At 46.9% G+C, this 25269-nt stretch overlaps 1 protein-coding gene across 1 annotated transcript; it reads right to left on the bottom strand.

Moving 5' to 3' along the window:
- Positions 1–868: 868 nt before the first annotated feature.
- On the bottom strand, positions 869–24655 carry Syt4 (Synaptotagmin 4). Its single transcript, XM_075895682.1, has 8 exons — positions 24256–24655; positions 14603–14875; positions 12549–12754; positions 7158–7337; positions 5785–6024; positions 5282–5405; positions 2436–2768; positions 869–1104 (listed from the first exon to the last, which is right to left on the bottom strand). Exons 1-7 carry the CDS (start codon positions 24323–24325, stop codon positions 2461–2463), a joined length of 1401 nt encoding a protein of 466 aa, XP_075751797.1. The 5' UTR covers positions 24326–24655; the 3' UTR covers positions 869–1104; positions 2436–2460.
- Between the last annotated feature and the right edge of the window lie 614 nt (positions 24656–25269).

A 25269-nucleotide genomic window follows, 5' to 3' on the forward strand; every position in this document is an offset into this window, starting at 1 on the left:
AAAAGGCGATGATGTACGAAAGCAACCTGGTGGCACAGAAGCTCGCGTTGATGTATCGTGTATAGTTAAATACTGCGACTCAGTTAGCAGCTGTAGCTCTTGTTAAGAGCTAACGCGTCACGCATATCTGGTGTACGTGAACGGCCGCACTGTTTATATGTTCTCCTGTTAAGTAGTACTGACTTGAGACAGGCAGATGAATCCACTCACACGCAACACTCCTAAGTAGCTAAGCTAGGTACTACCGCAGGTCTTATTGAACAGGAGCACGTGGTTCCCGGCTGTGTGAGCTGAATTTGCCGTTCGACGAAAAACACACCCTATACTCGAGGACTTTCTCTACATCTTGCAGTGAAAGCTCTAGTTTTCAAATTTTGTATAAGAATGAAAGGTGGATGATCTCGTAAAATAATTTAGCTGGTGTATCACTGTCGAATTATAGGGAAAAACCTTACGCCGCTTTTTAAGTCATAGCACTCTACCGATGAGGAAGCAACCGAGAGAGAAAAAGAGATCAGTTTTCGTCGCGACTTGTATGTACATATAGTCTTTTTTTGCACATGCATTTAAATGTAGTGATCCAGTTCACACTATGGGATATACATCGCGCACGGCCACGCAACAAGCGGCGGCAAATGAATCTCAGAACATCGAAACTTGTGTCAATCAGGAACGCAAGCGGCCATAAGCATAAAAAAGCAAGTTTTCTCTTAAGCAATAACTACAGCTCACGAAACAGTTGTTGCAAAGTGTCAGTGCGGGCAAACAGGTGCGAAAGGAAAAGGCCCGTGCTCGGTTTACAACTTATTCTAGTTTATCTAAGCGCTTTTTGTTTTTCTGAAAAGCGTGGGACACCGTCAGTTGGGTCATCGGTTAACAGATAAGGCAAGTTCCCTTCAATGAATTCACGTCGCTATAGGTGTCGGAAAATAATACTCTCCGTTCGGCAGAAGAAACTTTTCTGATATATAGCTTAAACAGAAGGCCAATGAACAACATAAGTGACAAGACGTCTCGCCATTCGTCCGGTGCGACTCCATTTTTTTTCTTTGCGTCTTCAAAGTCTGAAGTCTGAGACGGAGGCCGTGCTTTTCCCTCCTAAACCTGGAACGAAAATTAATTACGTAAAATGACTAAATCTACAAGAAATCTTTCACAAACGTTTCAAGCAAGTAACTTTGCAGTTATAAATAAGACGAATAAAGGGTAAGCGAAAAATCTACATTTAAGTGATATAGAGCAAAATAGTGAAAGCCGCATAACAATATAATCAGTATACTGCAAAGGTATGAGAGATAAGCTAGAAACACTGCAACCGTCTAGGGAGTGATGAAAAAAAATTAATATCGACATTCATGAGGGGACAGGTGATTGATAAGGAAGGCCACTCCTAACACAGGCGATGGAATGCTTCCTTCCTCATTGATGGTAGAACACGATAATTAATCACTGTTTTATTATCTGGGGTATTTCGTCACAAGACCACGATATATGATCGAGAGACGAAATAGTGGAGGGCTCCGGAAATTTGGACCATCTGGTGTTCTTAACGCGCACTTCGCCTCCAAAGAAATGCGAACACCGGAGTCGAACTCACAATCTTCGAAACAGCAGCTGAGCACCGCAGGTTCTGTTCCGCCGAGGCGGACAGAGGGCACAAGTTAAACAGCAGAGTAAATGGCATTTTTTACATGCATAGGTACAACTCTAAGTAAAAGTGAGTGAGCGAGTGAGTGAGTGAGTGGATGAGTGAGTGAGTGAGTGAGTGGATGAGTGAGTGAATGAATGAGTGGGTGAGTGAATGAGTGAGTGCTTGAGTGATAAAGTGAATGGGTGAATGAGTGAATCAATGAGCGAATGAGTGAATGAGTGAGTGAGAGAATGAGTGAGTCAGTGAGTGAGCGAGCGGATGAGTGAGTGAGTGGATGAGTGAGTGAATGAGTGGGTGAGTGATAAAGTTAATGAGTGAGTGAGTGAGTGAATGAGGGAGTGAGTGAGTGAATGAGTGGGTGAGTGAGTGAGCGGATGAGTGAGTGGGTGGATGAGTGAGTGAATGAGTGAGTAAGTGATAAAGTGGATGAGTGAGTGAGTGAATGAGGGAGTGAGTGAGTGAATGAGTGAGTGGGCGAGTGAGTGAGTGAGCGGATGAGTGAGTGGGTGGATGAGTGAGTGAATGAGTGAGTAAGTGATAAAGTGAATGAGTGAGTGAGTGAATGAGGAAGTGAGTGAGTGAATGAGTGAGTGGGTGAGTGATAAAGTGAATGAGTGAGTGGGTGAATAAGTGGGTGAGTGAGTGAGTTAGTGAGTGATGTATCCTTCTGCCCATCCATCCATTCATACCTCCACTCATGTTCATTTTAGTGCCCTCCTCTGACGAAAGAATGACCAGAAATCAGGCCACTGCGCATGCACTGCAATATCACCCATGCACCCACCTGTGGTGTGTCACGGAGGTGGCAATTACTCCCTGAGCTTGTGCCACTCGGCGATCTGGCGCCTCGGCGAGTTGCGCACCTCGCGCCAGTGCTGCTGCGCGGTGGGCGAACCGTGCGGGCCGAGCTGCAGGCGGCCCACTACCTCGTTCTTGGTCACTCGGTCCCAGTCGAGTACGAGGAACTCCAGGCTCAGGTTGTCCAGGCCCTCGTTGTACGGAACCTCGAACACGAACGACTCGTTGAACACCGGGTTCACGGTGCGCTTCTTGATGTGCGTCTTCTTCTTCGCGATGCGCTGGTCGTTGTACAGCAGGTAGATCTTCACGTACGGATCTGCGCGACACCGCCGGGGTGGACCTCGCTTAGTTAGGCACACAACTTCATCCATTCACAGATAATATAATAATATCTGGAGCTTTACGTTCGAAGTAATCATGAGGGACGCCATAGTGGAGGGCTGCGGAAATTTAGACCATCTGGTGTTGTTTAACGTGCACTGACTTCGCACAGTACATAGTCCTGTAGCATTGTGCCTCCACTGGTATGCGGCAGCCACGACCGGAATTGAACTCGCGACCTTCACGTCTTCAGCCGAGCATTGCAGGTGCACCATCGAGGCAGACTCCATTGATGGACGAGATAACCGTGCGGGTGGGGGGGGGGGGGAGAGAAGGTGGAAAAGGAAGCAGGAAGACGATGCGCCCTCGGCCAGCTCCAAATAAAGCCCGCTCTAGACAGCCGGACACTTTATTGCTCCGGCGACCCTTCCGACCCAGCCTTTTGTCCGAAGCTGTAGCTACGCCAGTGGCGAGCTGCGCAGAGCAACCTCCGATCGCTCCTGGTGTTCTGGCCCTCACCGCAGGGGCTTGGGTTTGTTCGGGAACGTTAGGAAGACGAGATTAAAGCCGGCTGTGGCACTCGGACACAAGTTGCAGTGAGATGTTTCACCGTGTGCTATAAGGGGGAGAATAAAAGGAATCGTGAATGGGGCCGTTTGAAGTGTGCGCCAATATACTTGGTCACATCTGGAAAGGGATTTATGCACAGTCGATTCGCCTTCAACAAGGTCACGGTCACCTCACGCTCGCGACCGGCGGGAACCGACACCGAACGTGACGTAATAATGCTAAGACTGGTACTTACACACCATTGTGACCACGGGGTCAACACAATCTCACGCAGTCGTGCCTACATCAAGCACCTCCGTTGCACTGGTGCAGTATTTGAATGCCCGTAGCCGTAATTCACAATGTTTCACAGACGATTTGCTCAAACAAGAAGACGAACTTCCCAACCGCTCACGCGTGCGCGCTCTTCAGCGACGGTTTTTCTACTAGCCAAGTAGCTGCGCGCACGTTACTGACTTCAAATGGTTAGGCTTGATTCGAGTCACGTGACGTACCGCACGTTCTTTCTCGATCATCATTCATGGAGTCCTCTGACTCGTGGGTCGATTCATATTCGTGTGTTACTGCCTACAAACGCGTCAAATTTGCATAATTTGATGCCAACAATTTGGAGACTAATCTTAAGGAAAATTGGATTGTTAGAATAAATAAATTATGGTGTATTTCATTGCAAATATTTGCAATTGCATCGCAAATATTCGCCTATTAATTGTACGTTAAGTCGTCCTATACGCTTCTTCATGTAGCAACATTTCCTCCTCAAGTTATCGCCCCATTTCACTGTCAGGAATAATCAGGGTGAACAGTGGAAGTGCCTCAGACAGGCTGGCCGACGTTTCGATAGGAGGACCTATCTTTCTCAAAAACGCCGTGTCATCCTTGGCGTGTTAGTTTTAAAGGGGTTAGTAGTGACACAGCGCCCAGGCCAGCCTGTCTGATGCACTTCCACTGTTCACCCTGATTATCCCATTACGTTGTTTCCATGTGTCGGCTCCCATCTTGATATTGCATTTCACTGTCAGGAATTCTCAGTACGAACCGCGCTTACAGTGTTTGAGAAAAGCCAGGACTGCAGTAGATCATTTTGTTAATTTACACCCACTTCAACATAACAGATTATTCTGGAACATACGTCGCCACTAGCGATAACGCTATAATATTCGATGGTAACTGTATAAATGCGGACCGTAATGCAGAACCCACCACTTCTTCAAGTACACACTTCATTAAAATGGCTATTTACATCAAGGACATTTGTGACGAGGTAGACTTTTGACCGGGCTGGTACTCTATATCGTAGGTGAGGTGTTCGGCCTCACCCCTTTTCTTCTTTAACACGGTGTGAAGCACTCTCGCTCTTATGTTAACGCTGTGTTAGCCATTGAGTGTTTCTTAGTAACGCTTCAGCGCGCCCCATGATTGTACTCTTGTTTGCTGTATTTTTGTCTTTATTATGCAACTATTTCTTATTCAATACCATGAAAGAAATGAAAAAAGTAACCGTGGTGAGGTGGATAATGTGCCGGGCAGCTGTTCTCGCCACACGAGTGGTCGTGGGTCTGACTCCCGTTGGCAGAACGTTTTTCTTTGTCTTCTGAAAGTTACTTTAATATGTCATTTCCGTGACGGAAGTACGTCACTGAAATATCAGTGGACCCTGGTATCAAACACTTTCGTGTTAAAAATTTTCAAATTCGAGCTGGAACACCCCGCATCCGACGTATTATTAAGCACGGTACTGCCTCCACCAAAGCGATCGTTTGTAGCAATACTTTTCAACCAAAAGCGATATCACTCAACAATAATTAGGACAAAAATGTTCAATTTACCATTAGCTCAGTGTTTGTGGACTCTTCCTGGCCAACAGTAGACAGAAATGACAAGAGCAAGGTGCGCCTCAAAATGGGGACACCGTGTCACAAAAGGGTAAAGACGCACCGCAGAGTCCGGTGATGTCCACCTTGGGCAAGTTCCGGGCCTTGAGCACCACTACGGTTAGTCGGTTGGCCGCCGGCTGGTGGCACAGAGAGACGAGCAGCTCGCCGCGACCCTGGGATCGAATCTGGAGAAACGCGGTCGAGGTTATGACACAGGTTGCGTTAGGATCATCGCTACATTATACTTAACAACTCTATCTATGGTACACCGCAAGACCTATCTTCAAGTTTCCGGTAGCATATAGGACAGCATACCTAAATTGGTCACTGCGAAGATTGCAGTTGCAGTGACGATTATGGTGGCGTTCAGCAGAGGTGATCGCTGACGGAAACTTTGAGCGGCTATACGCATGCTCAGGGAGTCTATAATTAATAAGTCAACCGAAAAATTGAAAGCTCGACATTTTTCGGTGAGCCAAAGTCTCAGTGTACCACGTGTCATATTTACGCGGTTAAAGCTAGAATGTATAGAAGCAAACAAACCGTAACCTAGGGCAGGTATACCTTGAAGTGGCGCGGTGCGATGTCTCTCGACAGGGCGAGCGTCTTGTCGAGGTGGTCGGTGTCGAGACCCGCCATGGAGCAGACCACCTCGCCGATGACGTCATCGCGAGAGTACCGATCAAAGCTGAGCACGACGAAGTGCAGCGTGGTGGCCTGCAGCTGGTTCGGGTTGATACCGTAGAAGGTGAAGTCCTCGTCGTAAACCGGGCTCAACGTGCGTCGCAGCACGCGCGTCTTCACCTGCGCGGAAAGCCATACAGAATTAACGGGCGTTTCGAAAGCGTGTTTGTGTGTATGGGTGCGTATATGCACGTGCAGAGCTTAAAAAGGTCGGAGTGAGGGAGGTTTAATGGACCCCATTCCAAACCCGCTGACTTTACGAAGCCAATGTCCATGTGTATTAGTCTAATTTCTGTTATGCGACACCTTCCTTATCTTATGAACCAACACGCCCCAGTAGACTCCAGATTTAACATCACCACCTTCTTAAACTCTTGTTCTTGCATTCCGCTCCTATCGAATTCTGGCCGCTACAGACGTGAATTGCACCCCCTCGAGGTGAGCAGAGCTAACCGTTAGGTGCTAAGCTACCATGATGCAATCATAGAAAAATTAATTGGCCCAGAATCTGCATGTTATATTGCAAATGTCGTCGAAAGTCGATCGTCTTGCGTCGGAAGAGAGTGAACAAAACGTTTCCTTGATATTCTGCGCAAGAAAATCGGTGAACGGTATTCTGGAGGCGCTCCGTTAGAGTGCCTCGAGCATGTAGCGGAGGCGAACGAGCGCATCAAAGCACGTTAGACACGAGTGCCATCTGGCAGTTATCTTCGAAAACGAAGGCGTGGGCACTCGCGGAGAAAGATGCGCGCCTGTATCGGAGGTGAGAAGGTGTAGAACGCAAAGCGACAGGCAGGTGCCACCACCATGTCGTCTTATCAAAGTGTTGGAAACGCTTACCTTTTTGAGCATCGCGTTGCACTGTCAGCGCAGCGCGACAAACGCTACAGTCCTTATATTTACTTGTGTGTGCCTCTTCTAGTATGAAGGCACACATACAAAACATCGACGTGTTGTTATGGCGCCTCAGATATGCGCAATAATTGTTTTTAATTGACAATCGCACAACTATGAACGCTCAATCTTGAGCAATATTGGTGGGCGTTGCGGATGGGGTTGGCCGTTTGGTGCCGTGTGAGGTGTCGTTAAAAGCGGACAAACAGACAAATGCACAGACCGACGGAAAAAACGAAAATTTTTTGGTCTGTCTAAGGTCCCCAAGAAAGACTACCGTCTTTAAAACACGGCTCTCCTTTACGGATTTCGTTGAGCCGGGCAACGTGGCGTTGCACGAAAGGTGACCAATTGCGTACCTTGTGCTGCTTCTCTGGAAGCAGCTGTAGCTTGACGTAGGGGTCGGAGGAGCCCGTGTTGGGGTCCCGCGCCGGCAAGTCCGAACAGCGCACGATGGTCACGAGCAGCGCGTGCTTCTCCGAGTTGTAACGCAGTCGAAAGTGCAGCTGGCCCAGTTGCGTGGGCTTCTCCTCCGTCACCTGTGCAATCAGAAAAGCAATGTCAACTGGCATATACAGGTGAAGAGAACACGAGAAACTGCGTGTGTTATTAAGACAACAAGTGACACGGTTCTTTAGGTTCCTAAGAGAATTCAAAGGCTGAGGCCGCCTTTATTTTTGTCAGTCGTTCGTTTCGATACCCAACCTCTCCTTTCCTGAAAACTCTGCACACAGCGTGGTTTTTCACTGTCTTAGTGACCTTCGACCATGCGACGATGTCATGTTCGGTCGTCATCATGGGACGTAGTAGTAACCTGTGAAGTCATCATTTGTGCGACCTGTGACGTCATCAAATCGTTCGTGTTCGCAACGTCGAGCCTCACTTTTCACGTCTGATGAGGCATATGAGGCTGTCGCTTTAAATCGTAGGTCAGTCAGTGCTGTCTTTATGTGTACTAACTAGCAGACTTGTCTCGTATTCACAAAAAGCCTCTTAATCTAAACAACAAATAAATAATGAACAGCTGAACACGCATATGTGCTGCTAGCAAAGGAATGAACCTGGTGCAAATGAAGAACCATACGACTTGCTAAACGCTCAGTTTTTCTCTCTTCGCCTTTCCTGTGGGATGCGAAATTTTCACAAACACGGACTCTGGGCTATCTCGGTGCGACTTCTTACAGCAACCGCCATGGTACACCCCCAGTGAGGTTCCCACTCTCGTACTGTCACATAATCCACAGTCGACTGCGTAGAAGCGCAGATAAAAACCAGGATTTCAAGCAGGAATCGAACACAAGTCCACAGCGCTGTACTCAAGCATTCTATTACAGAGCCACTACATCACTTGCAACTTCTTCGGAAAAACACCATATACACAGATATCATATATAGGTCGAGGGGACAGGTTAACAGTCGTATAGTACTGGGTGGCAGAAGTGTAGAAGCACGCCCCGCCGCGGTGGTCTAGTGGCTAAGGCACTCGGCTACTGACCCGCAGGTCGCGGGTTCGAATCCCGGCTGCGGCGGCTGCATTTCCGTTGGAGGCGGAAATGTTGTAGGCCCGTGTGCTCAGATTTGGGTGCACGTTAAAAAACACCAGGTGGTCGAAATTTCCGGAGCCCTCCACTACGGCGTCTCTCATAATCATATGGTGGTTTTGGGACGTTGAACCCCACATATCAATCAAGTGTAGAAGCGCACAAGCCGTCACACCACGTGACTTTAGCAACGAGCAGGTGATTGAAAGACGCCCGCCCGTTACAATGGGCTCAGTGATAATCATCATCGTCATCACTGATATATGTGAGGTTTTAACGTTCCAGTCTCACGATATCCCTATGACGGACGCCGTGGCAGATGGCTCCAGAAATGTCGGTCATCTGGTCTTCTTCAGCGTGCACCTATAAATCTAAGTACATTGCTTCTAGCATACCACGTTCATCCAAATACAGCCACTGCGGCCTGGGTTAGATACCGTGACTTTCGGATCAGCAGTCTAACCCCCATAACCACTAGACCACCGCGACCATTCACTATCATCATCATTAGCATTAGTTGTTCAGCATCAACACAGAGGGCAGCACTTTAAAGACGCATGGCTGCTTTATTATACGTGTCCCGCAATGACGATGAACTATGTGGAAGTGGCTGCTTCACAGCTGTACGTGCAGTAGGCGTCCCAATAAAGTTTGCAATGTGCTCTAAAAAGGCCCCTTCTCCAACTAATGGTGCCACTGTGCTGCGAGTACCACGCAGGCTTAGAGCTTTTTTTCTTTTTTCTTCCCTTCTTCTTCTTTATGCGCTTAATGAAAGGCGGCCTCGACAACGCTTTTATATCCCATCCGGTACGGACCGCTTCAATGCGACAGACAAAATATGAAGGCATAGTTCGACCCGTACACAACAGCTTACACAATGCACGCTCGTTTAGCGGCCAAATGAAGAGTAAATAAAACCATAAATAAAAAAAACTACGTGTAAAACGGTTCACTTTAGTGCCATCCATCAGGCAGTATTGTTAAATGTCTGTGCGAAGTTCAAGAACTTCAAACATGAGTCTTCGAATCCTTGTTTCATTTTTCTTTACTTATTTTTCGTTTATATCCAAGGTCACGCCACTGCACTGTATCCTCAACGGCGTCCAAGTAATCGAATTATTGACCATCGTATTTTAGGGCAGTATCGATCAGTACAGTTTTCGAAATACACTGAATACGTAAGAATGCACGGCGTTAGGGCGTAGTTGTACATTATCAACTTTCATTCTTCTGAGGCAATCGTTGGTCTTTCCTGCGTAACGTGATCCCACTGTGCGAAGAATTAAACGTTATTCTGAACTTTTCGCAGCGAAGTCAGAGGACTAGCAAACGATCAGTCTTTTGAATGAGTGAACGAGCTTATCTGTAGACGTACGCTACAAATTACAGTGGTAGCGGTGCGACTGAAGTGGTCTCGTAAAATACGAGGTTCGATTGACCTTCTTGGCTGATGCTTATCGAGTATGTTTTACGCTGTTACATGGCTACTCCACCAGACGTTGACTGATTAAACGTTTCGGAGAAGAGTGAGGGGAAGTGGTAGAGAAGGAAAAACCGGGAGGTTGACCAGTCCAGGATAAGTTTGCTGCCTTACAAGTGGGAACGGGATGAGGGAAATTGAAAAAACGTTTCGGAAAAAAAAAAGAATTACTGTAGTACTGTTCTGATCCCGCTATGCTCTTTAGGAAACACCTCTGCTTGGACGCTTCCCTGGGAAGACCCCTCCTGTGTAGCAGTAATGATGATGGTGATGAGGATCATGATGATGATGATGATGATGATGATGATGATTGACACTCCACTCAGAATAATCAGCCAATAGACTGCAGGATCATCATCTATAGACCTAGTCTATGCTTGTAAACAGTGGCAGGCGCCGTCGACATACTGACGCGCTTGTTGCGACGTCATGGCACGTAGGCTCCGCCCAGCCCAAAGCTCGCCACCACCCTCTATGATCACGTGACAACTGACACAGCAGTTGCACAGCTGCTTCCGAGGACAGCGCGTCGGGGGCTTCTCGCGTGAGGAAGAGATATACAGATGGCTCTTCAGGGCGTTATCAAGGCACGTAACCTGATGACGAAGTAAAAAAAAAGAAACATCAAATGACTATTCAATGTTTAACATGACGATAAATAGTCACGAAATATTTTAAACACTTGAGGGAGCCTACACGCCAAACTAAATTTGAGCAAGAGTGAGTCACGAAACGAGGTTGAGTCATATAGTTTGTGGGTAGGGATATACCTTGCTGTTTGTCACTTGAAGCTTTAAGGGCCCCCGAAAGAACCTTTGAAAATGCGAAGAACAAGCGCGTTATTTTCTCCCACTACCTCCCATGTTTGAGGCGTAATTCATGACGTCACTTGTTTCTTCACGTGACGTCAGGATGGAATAAGCTCTCGATTGATTCCTATGCGAGAGATTATCATCATCATCAGCCTGACTACGTCCACTCCAGCACAAAGGCCTCTCCCTTGTTCCCCCAGTCAACTTGGTCCTGTGCTTGCTGCTGCCACTTTATACACGCAAACTTAATAATCTCATCTGCCCATCTAACTTTCTGTCTCCCCCTAACCAGGCTGCCTTCTCTGGGAATCCTGTCGGTTACTCTTAATTACCAGCGGTTATCTTGCCTACGCGCTACATGGCCGGCCCATGTCCATTTTCTCTTCTTGATTTCAACTACGATATCCTTAACCCCGGTTTGATCCCTGATCCACTCTGCTCTCTTCTTGTCTCTTAAGGTTACACCTGTTATATACGAGAGACACGTGTTGCGAATCGTCGCCTACTCGTTCTGGCCCTGCAGTCACGTGCCTGTTCTGCGCTGCCTCACATCACTGTCGTGAGCGATAAACTGATTTCACTCCGTTTTGTGCGCTTGCTACTACGCAAGCGGAGATGGCATGCAGCGTGCAGTCGAAAAGCACCGACTCCTTACAGGCTCACATTCCACGAGTTTTCTAAAGAAAAAAGTGGCCAGGAGAAGATAGCGCTTGAGGGAAGGGTAGAGAAGGCGAGAAAGAAACTCTGCTCAATGTTGGTCACTACTGTGTAAAACTTGAATACTTTTGTGCGTTGTACTTTTGGTAAGTGTTGCTTTTCGTTTGCATTATGATTTGTATGAACTGTATGGTGTACTTTTGTTGAAAGCTGTCAGATGCATTGTCTGTCTTGACTTCACTGCGTAGTGCATGTGTCTTTTGAACAATATGTGAAGAGCGTTTCAGTACTCCACCCTGTATCGGCTTTTGACTAACAGTATAAATAAAATAAATAAATAAAACTGCTGCCTCGCCTTTCAACTGTATGTGGTTTAGGGGCCCTTTTTTAAAGCACGGCTGACGAAAACACGACTGGCATAGCCCGTTTCACTCGCAATCCCCGAGTGTCACACAACAACACATCAGAAACAACAATGTCTGCGTACCCATCCATATAAGCGCGCGCACGCCAGCGGCGCGCATACAATACAAATTCGTGGGCTGGAAGCGTTTAGAGAGGGAAAGCAATGACGTCGTAGCAGCAACAAAAGTTAGAAGCGGCGGCGGTACACGCTGAGCCTTCGGGCAGGGCGAGGGTGCGAATGGATGGTCGATCGAATTAGCGATAAAATGCGTGATTCCTCGATTGTGATATCGAAAGACAGAGCTCGCGAGTGAAGTGATTGATTGATTGATATGTGGGGTTTAACGTCCCAAAAGCACCATATGATTATGAGAGACGCCGTAGTGGAGGGCTCCGGAAATTTCGACCACCTGGGGTTCTTTAGCGTGCACCCAAATCTGAGCACACGGGCCTAGAACATTTCCGCCTCCATCGGAAATGCAGCCGCCGCAGCCGGGATTCGAACCCGCGCCCTGCGGGTCAGCAGCCGAGTACCTTAGCCACTAGACCACCGCGGCGGGGCCCGCGAGTGACGTGGTGCGAGAGTGTTAAATGAAAAGGTAAACTAAACTAAGAAAATGAAGAAGAAATACTAACTGTCCTGAAAGAGACCGAAAACAAAAAAGCAGGAAGGATCAGTGAAAACTATTGTAGGTTTGCTGCCTTTAAACGGGATAAATGGTATGCGCATCCCGGCTACATGCGGGTGAGCTGTTAGAAGGCATGCGGTTCGGACCGGTTTGTTTATGTATGTAGGTTATGTTAGGATAATTGCTGAGTGAACTAGCACAAGAATAAGCGCTTAACCAGGCGTACCTCTTTCTCCTTGGTGTCAGCGACATCTTCAGTTGCCGGTGGGCTCACGTCTTTCTTGTCGCCGTCCGCCTGCGCCCTGGCTGTCGAGGCGACGACCGCGGAACTGGCGGTCGAAGCTGCCGCCGCGGTGGGCACCGCGGTACGCACTTCCTTGGTCGCCGACTCGCATATCGAGCGGGCTGTCTCTGTCGGAGGCGTCAGACCACCTGCGACCCCGACACAGTGCGAGACGCCAATTTATTGATTGATTGATTTGTGGGGTTTAACGTCCCAAAAGCACCATATGATTATGAGAGACGCCGTAGTGGAGGGCTCCGGAAATTTTGACCACCTGGGGTTCTTTAACGTGCACCCAAATCTGAGCACACGGGCCTCGACATTTCCACCTCCATCGGAAATGCAGCCGCCGCAGCCGGGATTTGAACCCGCGACCTGCGGGTCAGCAGCCGAGTACCTTAGCCACTAGACCACCGCGGCGGGGCGACGCCAATTTATTGTCAAATGTACTAATGACAATCTCTGGCACACGGTATACTCTTCTCTTGCATAGTTAGTTAACGTCGCTAAGTGGCGGGCAATTGAAAAAAAAGCAATGCAAATAGGCACGTGAACCAACGCTCACGCACGTAACCCTAGTACTTCAATACACACAAATGTTCCCTTAACAGGTAAGGTCGCAAAGCACTAATATTCACGTCAAACTCGAAGATGTTCTCACCACGTGTACCTTGTGATGTCAGTGTACGATGACATCAAACACCAGATGGTCGAAATTTCAGGGGCTCTCCAGTATACGGCGTGCAATATACTCATATCGTGGTTTTGTCACGTAAACATAGATATTGTCATTATCTAATGACACGCGTTACTTATTCCCTTCCTCTCGTGGGCGTGCTCCCCCCCCCCCCATCTTGCACTACAAAAAAAAAAAAGAAACTTTCTCCGCACATAACCCGTTAACCAACCAAGATAGCATAGCCTAACTGACGATGAGTGGTAATTAAGCGCTCTTGAGAAGAAACCGCGATGCCAGAGTACAGTCGAGGCAAGAATAGTCAGTGATCAAGATATAAACGAAGAGGAAAACGTGCTGACAATAACACATAAAGAGAAAAAGAAGAGCGGAAACTGAAATAGGCAAAGCGAGGGATGTTTACTTCTCTGCCAGCGTAGTCAATCTGCTCCCGAAGTCAATCATTCCCCTGTTGACTGAACGGACCGATCGCTCTCGCCTCTTCTGACGTCATGGAATCGTCGTCGAGTATCTAAGTGTTTACAGAGAAAACAGCGCAGGCACTTCTAGCAGTTGCTGTAGATTCAAAGCTCTGCACTCACCCGCCCACCACGTAGGCAATAAGTGACCTTGTCTTGTTTGTTCGTTTATTTGCATAGAGGCCAGACTTTCGTTGCTATGTAATGCTTGCCTGATAGAGAAGGAGCAAGGGTCGCCACCAATGAAGCCGAGCTCAACTGCACTCCTGGCTCGTATCTCTTCGATTCCTTTATTTCCCTACTCTCTTCACTGTGGCGCGAAGTTGTGTTTCTCGGTGAGTTGCCGAAAATTACGCATTTCTTCTAATTATAATCACTTTTGCTGACAGTGACGGAAACACATCTACAACACCCCACTAACACGCCCAAGAACCCCCCCCCCCCCCTCTAACAACAAAAAAAATTATCCACCACCAACACACCGCGCCACCATAGAAACAGGCCTTCATTTACCCCTTCTCTCCCCCTCCCACAACACACCACAAAAATCTCAAATCGATATTCTTGATAAATTTTCGGTTGAACACATTTTGAATCACTTACTCCTCGCCTGATAAATATTTTTATCTTTTATCTCCCCCCCCCCCCAAGGAAAAATGCCCTTCTCTTTTCCCCCTTACGTAAATTCTGAAAATCAAACTTTTGGATAAACCCTTGCCTGAACAAGTTTTTAAGGGAGATCGCAAAGTGCTTAAGCGTAGTGGCAGCAAGCCACCCCACGACTTTTTCACGCCTTTCTTTTTCTTTCTTTCTTTTTAATGGTCTTTCCTCTGAGAACGCACCTTGACTGGAGGGCGACCTGTTCCCTCCAAGCGGCGACTTGCTTCCCCCCGTCGGACTAGGAGACTTCTTGAGGATGGGACCTGCAGGCCCGCTGCTGGGAGACCGCACGGCGGACGACTTCTTCAGGGGCAGGTTCTTGTCCGGGTGCCGGCGCTGCGAGGGGCCCTTGGCCTGCGCCACTCCACGGCGACGGTAGCAGGCGCACGAGACGGCGGCCAGGGCCACCACGAGCACCAGACTGCCCACCCCAATGCCCACCAGGGCGGGGCTCGCTGAAACAGAACAGCATCGACGGTCAACGAGAGAAGAAAAAATATGACGACTCAGTGCCAACGCAGGTTATTTGTGTGCATGCGAGGGCTCTATAATATTCAAATCAAACGAAGGCAGTGCTGGTGTCGTAACATCGGATAGCTTACATTAGGCGACACTGGTTGTGGTCCGCAGACTCGCAGATTTTGTGCATCTCAGCAAGCGCAGCGGAGCAAACGCAGCACGTAAGCAGAACGGGCGTTAGACATCAACTGAAAATTTACTGACATGGAACGGCGTAAATGTACAGACATGCGCAGAACCCACAAGCAGGTGCAGACAGTGCTACTAACGCTTATGTCCGCCATGATGCTTCAGACACCACTACATATATTTGGTAACCTCATGTAGACCTACACGTAACACACACTCTATGACACTAACTGAATGTACGCACCATTCTGTTTTAAATCCTCCTACTTCCCTGGAGCCATAACAGAATGGAACGAGCTCGATCCATCAACTGCTAACATTCACTCACTAGACAGATTCATCGCAACAATTGAGGGAACGTTACTAACACAGTACGGTTATGTTATTTCTGATTTATTTATTTTTATGTATGTTTTTTTCTGTTACTCTTCTTTCTAGCGGAATAATCTTTATATTGCATAATCTGTAGTTAACTTATGTTTGCATTTATGTATTTTAGCGCATTTTAGTTCAACTTGGTGTAATTTGTTCACTGTTCTTATGTATTCTGCTGTAACCCTCCTCCCTTTTTCCTGCCTTGATCTCGTTTGAGATTGGCAGTATTTCTTAATAAAATATGCTTTATGTTTCGCGTGCAAAGCCAGTTAAGGCGTACGCACGCATTTATCAACTTCGATACAGCAATACAGTAGGCCTCGAAGATTTTGCGAGCTTGCCGAGCAACAAAGCTACGCAAGACACGGATGCCCCTAAACTCAGGCGTGCAAAAACACCTTCGGCAGTGATCTGCCAAATGTCCCCCCTCCCCACCCCCATTGAATTGAGAGCTGCGCGATGCTCTCCCAGCCTTTCATTAATGCCGCAGCCAGTTTGGCCCTCACAGCACATCCCTCTAGTGAATTGAATCATGCACACCACACCGACATTGCAATCAATGAACTTTGTGGCGTGCTTTTTTGCGCAGCCAGCCTCGTCAGCCCCATTCACAGGGCTGTGCATACGTTAAGCTTATCAGGTGCCGAAAGAACAACCGAGGGGTCGCACTTCCCGACCACCTTCTTGAGGCGGTGGGAGAGGTCATGCAGGTATACAGCACGGTCACTGGCCGCACCATTTTGGTGCCCACTTAATAGGGGCCTGTGTGGTTCTCATTATTCCATTTCTTAGGCAAGCTTCCGGCAATGGGGAAGCTTAACGGGGAACCTCAACGGGTCAACGGGGAACCTAGCCTGGCGTATACGCGGAGCACATAACTCAATACTGCACGTGACTTGACGAACGCAGGACTTTCTGAGAGCAGCGCGCATGCAGTTTTTAGCAATACCCTTTAGACATTCTTAGAATGGGCCGAATCGTAGCTGAGAACTGTTCTTTTTTTTTTTTTGACCTTGCACGATATCTTCAGCATACCTAGCTGACCTTCCTGTACACTAAGACGGATATCAAGAAACTGAACGCATCTCTCGATGATGAATCAAGGGATGCATTCAGTTTCTTGATATCCGTTTTAGCATTCAGTTTCTTGATATCTTTTTTAGCGTTGAGTTTCTTGATATCAGTTTTAGCGTTCAGTTTCTTGATATCCGTTTTAGTGCACATGAAGGTCAGCTAAGTGTCCTGGAGATATCGTGCGAGGTCAAAAAAAAAAACACGGTTCTCAGCTACGATTCGGCCCAACGCCTCCCTCGATGATAAATCGAGGGATGCGTTCAGTTTTAAGCTGGCCCTTCAAGAAGAGGACGAGAAAGTGCCGTTCCCCATGCCTCAGTCCCGGAACACCGGACGCGTAACTTGAATGTTGTGGGTTCTGATCCCACAGACGGGAAGGCCGATCTCCGGCTCACTTTAATACCCTCAAATCTAGGTCCAGGTCATTACACAACCGTTAAAAGAAAAAGAAGGAAAAAACTAGGGCGGCTCTGTGTTAGTGTCTGGTGCTCAGACTGAGGTAACAGTGGAGCAAGTGGTGTTCCAGTCCTCCTCGCCTCTCTATTATTTCTCTATCGCTCTACACTTCTTGCTCTCTCGTGGTCCTTTTATCTTTCTCCCCCCCCCCTTCCATTTTTTATCTCTATCTGTATTTCTAGCTTCTCTCTTTCTGACACTCTTTCTTTCTTCTGTATCAAACTATTTTTCTTTTCATATTTTCCTTTACTCTTTCCTTTCTTTCTAAGCATCGCTCGTCTTCCTGCCTTCCTTTGATTCCCTCATTTTTCCCACCCTTTTCTGGCTCCATTTTGTTGTCCCTTTTTCCCTCTACCTCTATCTCTCTATAGTATGCTTTCCTCTCTGCTGTACTCCTTTCCATATTCTTCCCCCCCCTTTCTTCTCCCACCCCCTTGCTATACTGCACTCTACAACGTTATATATACTATGCTCGGCTAGCCGCTCGCCTTCGTATGCCAGTGTACGCGGGTTTGAATCTCGCCTCGCGAAGAGATTATTTTCTCCAAGAATTAATCGCTTTCTCTATCTTTTTTCCTTTGGCTGATCGTACTCGTGACGATAGTTATAGCTCGAGGACAAAACGACGACACGGAGACAAGAAGGACACGAAAGTCGTCGTTTTGTTCTCGCGCTATAACTATCGTCATGCCATACCAACTAGCCCAAGCTGCCACACTTCTAAGTACTCGTGAGTTTGCTGATCGCCGCCGCCCCTTTGCAGCCATTTATCGGCCTTCTTCATTTCTGGCAGATTTGTGGTGACTGGTGGGGTTAGCCCAGTTTCACGGGCACGTCCCCGTGCTAACAGCCATTTTCTTTTTCTTTTTTTTTTTGACCAACTGTTGCTGCCTTCGTTTTTAGTTTCCCCCTTCATGAGTAGTGGGATATTTATATTTGCCCAATACCCGCAGCACATGCCCAGTCCGTTCATGACGATAATAGTGTTCTCGTGACCATGAACATTTTAATGCCAGTTGTAATGGCTTCAATGAGAAAACAACAGCAAGTAATATCCCCCCCTCTGTATTTATTCATCGGCTTCATTGAAAGTTAGTTTAATTAGTCGTGTCTGATGGAAAAAAACTAGCCCCTCGAACCACGTCCTTTCTCCCGTACTTTCATTTTGAGGGAGACACACAAAATCAATATGTCATTGTCGAAACCATGTATGATTTTTTTTCCTCTGCGCATGTTCATTTCAGTGGCATAACGCATACCAAGAACAAAATTTTGCCAATAGTTGAAACGAAAGAAATTGTTAGATTTAAGCGTGACATCAATAAATTTTTAATAATTATAAAACGATCATTCTTATCCCGAAAGAAAGGTTGTTACAGACCATAATGTAGCAACAACAAACATGCAGACACCAACGCCTCACCCGAAAGCCTCACAATGATTTCTTGGGTTTTATTACACTAAAGACTCAAGACTTTTTTTTATTTCACGCACAATTAAAAATCAAAAAGAAAGAAATCGTCCGCGGGAGAAACAACATGATTTTAAGCCGCCAACTGCGACACACCGAACACCAAAGGGCGTCTGATGTTGCGAGGCAGTGAACGTTCTATTTCGAAAGCGCTATAGTCAAGATTAGATTCTGCGGCTCTTTTCAGTTCACACACACACACATTCCAGAAAATAATAAATAACGCTGATGTGTTTTGTTGAGTTGAAAGAAAAGCACGTAAAAAATATACTAAAACGAGGCACAAGGCGTAATCTAATCTTCCGGGCTTCTACAGAGTTCTGTAGACCTAAATGGAATATGGCAGCAACGATGTTGCGTAAAGCAAGGCGCCAGCATCTCTCGGTATGTTGAGAATTTAGCGGTGAATGAAAGGACAGCAGGAACGTTTCTCACGAACTGTATATATAAGGCATAATCCCCTGACAGAAAAAAAAGAGGGGTGGGGAGAGAAACAAACGGGCGCAACAAATTTGGGGGAAACTAAGACTGACAGGATATCGTGGCAGAGACTGGACGCCCAAACTAAGGATAAATATTAAGCGATATAGAGGGCAGAGTCGAGTGAGTTAAGCGGAATATATCATTCCATCATGCGTTTTTTTTTTTAGTTTTTTTCTTTTTTATTTTTTCTTATTTCTTTCTTTTTATTGCCTCTACAGTGTGTTCACGACACTTTCGAGTGTTCGCTTCGCTGGTCTTTACACTTAATTATGAACGATGCGATGCGTAAAGCGTCAACGGTAAAGCAGCATTATAGTAAGAATAAAAATAGGAAGACCTCGTCTGCTGCATACGAAATGAAGAGGTTTAATACATTAATGCTCGGGGGGGGGGGGGGGATAAAGCTTGATGGGCATGATAATGAAGGGTGTGGGCTAATTATAATAAATCTTCACTACCTAGGCAGCTCAAGCATGAATGATGCTTATAGCCACACGTCAGAAGCGTACTGATCACAGTCGCAACTTCCGTTGTGTATAATAATATAATTTACTCTGCGAAACATCTTTCTCTTTCCATTTTTTTTTATTTTCATTATTGCTTTTAGGCGTTTTTTTTTCTTTTCTTCCGAGCAACCGTACGCGAGAGACGACCAGTATAGTGATCGAGTAAAATGTCTATTGCCAAACTAAGACAATTATTTAAAGCGGCTAGTAACTGAGGGAGGGAAATATATCAATGTAGGGCTCGTTTCTTTGTGAGACGACCTAATTAAGGAAACAAACGATGAAACCGAGGAAAACATGGGTTAATATGCGTAGTATGCAACTGTAGCGTAGTGATCACGGCATAAATGGAGGTACATAACAGCTGACGAAACAAGAATCATTTACCGCCGGTAGGCTCCGAACCTATACAACGTTCCGACAGCCCGTATACGTATACGATGCTTTTTTTCGTAAAAAGTGCATACATGAACTGCCCAGCTCACCATAAAAGCCTCAGCCGAGACTCACGATAGTTATCAACCACACAAACGCCTTATTGTGGAACTTGGTATGCTGCCTAAGAGATGCTTGTGGCCACTTGGCTATTAACAATAAATGATTGAAAGAGATGACATAATAGATATTTCGCAACATTACCCTTGGCAAGCCCTCTCTTCCCCTTTCGATTAGAAAAAGAAGAGTACCTAAAAGGTGAAGGATTTGCGCGTTTTGAAGAGTGCCCAATTGTGACTAAAGGCTATGTTCAAGAACGCAAACGACGGCGTAACAAAATGTGGACGCTCCGATAGCCCGTATACGATGCCTAAGCAGTGGTCGTTAAGTTGCCCCGTCTACTTTCCTGGATATGCGACAGCATAGCATGTTATCGTCGCAATCGTCATGACACCTCGACAGGTTCGCCTGTGTGTAACGGAACACGACTCTGCGCGGCGTCACTTAATAACGACGCTTCCACTGCGTCTCACGTCTCTTCTTGCGATTTCCTGCACAGTAGGACGCAATGGCGTACGCTCAACCCACCTATAGTTTTCTGTCAGATACGTACATACATTCGATGGAATTGCGTGCAATAAATTTGGCAACGTCCGTGTACCTTTATACAAATTGCTATAAATCAATATAAGCGCGAAAAGTGTGACCATGTGATCAATGTAGGTAACAGAGCGCTCAAATGTCAATGCCGCTGTGCTGTTTGGCATTTTCAGGGTTTGAGTACATGTATCAGTTACTACGTTTACTGTTCTTATCTCCCTCTTCAGCACTTGAACAAACGTAAGAAAGAGCCCCAGTTATTGGGAGTCTGAGGTATTAATCCGGAAAATTCCTTTTCACGAAGCCCGTACACTGCTTGCTGGTATGCATTTACTATATTTCCACTGTTACTAACCTCTCCGTCATATTCCTCAATGAACCCACCACTGGCCACTGTAGGCTTTCGTTCAAGATATATTCGGTAAACATATCTTGTAACTGTTATCAGTAAAACTGAATGACAAAAGTGTAGAGTGCTTTCCTGTTCGATATTTGCCAGTATTTAAGAAGGTCTCATCGCCTGAATCACCTGCTACAGCTTTTGTGGTGTCAAAGCATGTTTTCTATTTTTTTTTCTCTGTTCTGTATAATGTGTTCCTGCCTGAAGGCACTACTTCAATATATAGGGCGCCACTATTGTTTTTTTCGATACCACACATACTTCACAAGCCATTTTGTTATCTCTATCCCTGTGTGTTAAGCATATCAAGCACGTTAGCTTTGAACTTGCCGGTTGACGTGCCTCATTCAAGACTTCCGACGAAAACCCAAGAGTTTTTTTTTTTGTTTTTTGCGAACTGCTTGTCGGTGTCGACGAAAACAGACAGCGATACCATAAAATTTTGAAGCAGTTTTCAGCATGAACCCATTGAGAAACCGTATTTTTGGACACATGAGTCTGCTCTAACATTTTCGCAGCCGACGTCTTGGCGAAGCGTCTATAACGTTGCGTTGCTTAACAGCGCGGGTTTAACTCTTAGTCACGGTGACCGCATTACAGTGGGGACCAAATTCGGTCACCACTCGTTAAACGGCCCCAAGCGATCAAAATTAATTTGCATACTTCTAATTCAGCGTTCTCCGTAATCCCACCGAGGCTTTGGTGCACACAACCCGCAATGCAATGCTCGGGTGCCTTTGCGGAAGAACACAAAACATTCACATGACGTTCTTGTTCAAACAAGTGCAATCACCACCCTTTCCCCCCACCCCCAAAAAATATAAAAAATCATGAGTTGGAAACAATTAACGACCGCAAAAGGTCTGTCTCTACAGTATTACTTGCTGCTTCCTGTCATTACAGCCCCCCCCCCCCTCATGAAAGAAAACACGCAGCGTTTGCCGGAATCGCCATTCTCCACCTTAAAAGCCGCGAAGTATCACTACCGGAACGAACAAAGAGCCCTCTCTTCCTCACTCGGCGCAGCCCTTCAATAGCGATCCTTCTATTATATCTTCGCAAATGTCATGAACAAAACACGCACAAAAAAAATAAAAGAGAACAATACCTGTCACGCTTCTTGATCTACTATGGTGTGTCTTTTTTTTTTCCCCGGCCTTTCTATGGGAAGGCGCGGAAGGGGAAAAGAAATTTTATGTTCGTCTCTTGTTGACGGCGCACACGCCGAGCGAAACACTATAGTGGCCTCCAATCTCGATTCCCCCGGGGAGACGTGAGAGCTTACGGGCCAGGCATCGGGATGCGACGCGTGTGCACAGTCCGAGATTGCCGAAAAAAAAAAAACAGACCCGGGCCGAACGCTGCGACGCGCCGAATGTTCGTGCGTGCCGATAGCCTGACCAGCCGTGCATGCCGCTGCCGGAAGATCGTTTCTCCGCACCGCGGAGCCATCGATTGGTATACGCACACTCATTTCGATTCAAGGTTACGTCTGGTCACCTTGTCAGCTGCTTCCCCCCCCTTTCCCCCTTTCCCTGCTAACCTTATTCTCGGTTCCACATAAATGCCTCCGGCAGTACTTTCGTTTCGCCCTGGATTTTGTCGGGCCTCCCTCCTTGTTCCCTCTCTCCCCCTTTTTCTCTTGCCCACTCTGAGTGCTCGCAAATTCCAATCTCCCCACCTTTTCCGGTCTGTTCCCATTTATACTTGTGTCTACGTTCCTTTCTGGTTTGCAGGGCGACGGGCACGCAGTCGTTGGATGTTTCGTATTTCTCCTGTTCGTGCACGTTACTTTTTTCTTTATTACATACTGCAGACCCTTAGGTCTGCAGTATGTAATAAAAGCACTTGTGTGTGTTCTCACGCAGTGCTTCGATGATTAATAGCTACATCAGCAATCCCGACAGACGCCGTCGTAAATGAGAACGACTGGTCAGCTTTGAGTAAAAGTAAGGACTGTATAGACATCCCTGAATCTAGGAAACCAATCACACTACTCGCTACACAAGCTCTTAAAAGCGCTTTTCCGAGTCTCTTCGCTCGTCTTCTTTCAAGTTTGCGCCAACGATGTTTTACACAGCTACGCACCAACTAGCCCGACAGCATACGTTACTGAGCTCTACAAAAGCCAACCTAGTACTTTTTTTAGTAGAAGAACGAAACTAGCGAATGGTTAGGCTTGGCTACTCCTCGTTTGTTGCATGATGACTGCCGACTATACAAACGTCAACACAAAGCCGACATTCTTTGTTCCGAGTCACGCCTAAAAAAATGCGTGCCACCACAGAAGCAGTTAACAGCAGGTAAACAAAAAACATCATGAACGAGAGCTCCTGAACTGGATAAAGTGCGTTTATACAAACTGAGTTTAAGCACGCCGAACGAGAATACAGAAGGCTTAGGCGATCTGCCGTTACGAAACCACGTTCGCAATGCTCAAGAGAGGCATGAGAGTCAATTCTCAAGAGAGGTGATCTTGTCTTTCCGAGCAGGTGCATACAAACCGAATGCTTTATAATCAGCATGGGGTACATCGTTCAATTGTTAGCACAGTGTTAGCAAGGGTTAGCATAGTGGCAAAAAAAAAACTACGAGGCGAGTTTTTTATCGTAATCAACAAAGCTGGTTAGCAGATATGACAATGTTGCGAAATGCACGACTGTGCACCCAGGTTCAAGCTTAATGTGAGCCGTTACATGGCGTTAAGTGCGAAGAGTAAACTGCCAAGGTAAGCAATGAAAAAAAAAACAAATAGAGAAACAACAAAAAAAAAACAATAAACACGATCGTTATGCACTATTTCAAAAACACCGCCGAAGATATCAAGAACAACGTATCAAATACACCTGTCACACTTGCTCGGTGACGTCGTTTTGTACCTGCTACTTAGAGTCGTTATAAAACATTGCGCGACAAAGACCTTAGAGTGCCCCCTATTTTTTTCATGCAAGCAGCAGCAGTCTTAATCTGCCAAAACAAATGTACCATATTACGGTCCAGAAGACACAGCACTCGCCTTCATGTTTCTGTCGGTAGCCACGCCAAAAATCATGGCCTCCTGTAAACTGTGCGCGACTTCGGTGTCGTGCGCGTTTAAAAGTATGGCGTTGTATCAACAACCACATCTACACGCTCTTAAGACAACGCAAGAACCGCTAGTCCTGGGCTCGGAACACCCAACTGTGAACGAAGTTTTGATTGCTCTGGTCCCATGCGAAGCGAACCAAGCGCTGTGTGTAGGTGAGTCGGCCATCCGGCGCAATACCATACGACAGCCTCCATATTGAATGTGGCGCTGGGTGAGTCACAGCTTACGTCCGCAAGAGAAGCGGCCGTATCCGCGCGTGCAACAACAAACTCGCGTAGTCAGTTAAACACCATACTTACATTCATCGACCGCCTTGATTTGAGGGCTGTCGTCGTGGTGGAAGCTGTGCTGCGAGACGCGAAGCTTCATCGCCGCTCCAGTTCGAGTGGCCTATCGTAACCGATGCGCCCAAGCTTCCTCCTTTTTTTGTTCTTTCCCTGCGGCTCCCAGAGCAGCAGGAGTCGAAGGAAAGTCCCCTCACTTCACGGGGTACGCGGACGCGTGCGAGATGCAGAGAGAACCAACACGTTTACATGGTGGCCACACCGGGCGTTCCGCTGTCGTACGAAGCGGCGCAGATTTTTAGGCTTGCCGACGGACGGTCGAGGGGCCAGTCGAGCTGGAACGGAGCAAAAAACAAAACTAAATCTGCGCAATTTTCGCGACCGATTGTCGGGAACACACACAAGCGCCCCGTTGCGAGAGAGCGCCTCTCGAAGGACGCCGAACGGATCGATAAGTTGGCGGGCCGGCCGCGTCAACGCTAGGCGTCGCCGTGGAGACGTGACGTCACGATGACAGTGCGGGGCTTATTGGCTCGCCAGTCGCGGGGCGACTCGGGGTTTTAGCCGCGGCCCACTGGTCATTGTTACCAGACGCGAGGTGCTCGAGAATTTCTATTTACGGTGTGTATGTGTGGAAATAAGTAGAGTTGGCGTAGATACGTTTTGAAGTGCAGTGGTGTCAATTTTTCAAAGACTTATGATGAAATAATACCGCAACTGTGTCGCCGGTTCATACTATGGCACGACCATGACTCGATTTATAGCTACCGGACTGGGCTGCATATGGCTATAGTCTACGGCGCTTCAGTGCATGACATGGTTAGGCGCCACTGAATATTTTTCGAGTTTTGTATGCGAATTGATGCGGTGACTGGACTTCTGTTGTGACATCATATCCACTTACATTAGTTCTGACAACCGTTCACAGCGTTAATATATCATCGGTGTATAAACAAGCCACTGAACACGTGGAAAATACAGTGGAAACGCCCTGAAAGTTCATTAGTAAACACATGGCAAGGAAAATTC

Source organism: Rhipicephalus microplus, chromosome 1 (assembly GCF_043290135.1).
Source record: "Rhipicephalus microplus isolate Deutch F79 chromosome 1, USDA_Rmic, whole genome shotgun sequence".
NCBI classification, from domain to species: Eukaryota; Metazoa; Arthropoda; class Arachnida; order Ixodida; family Ixodidae; genus Rhipicephalus; species Rhipicephalus microplus.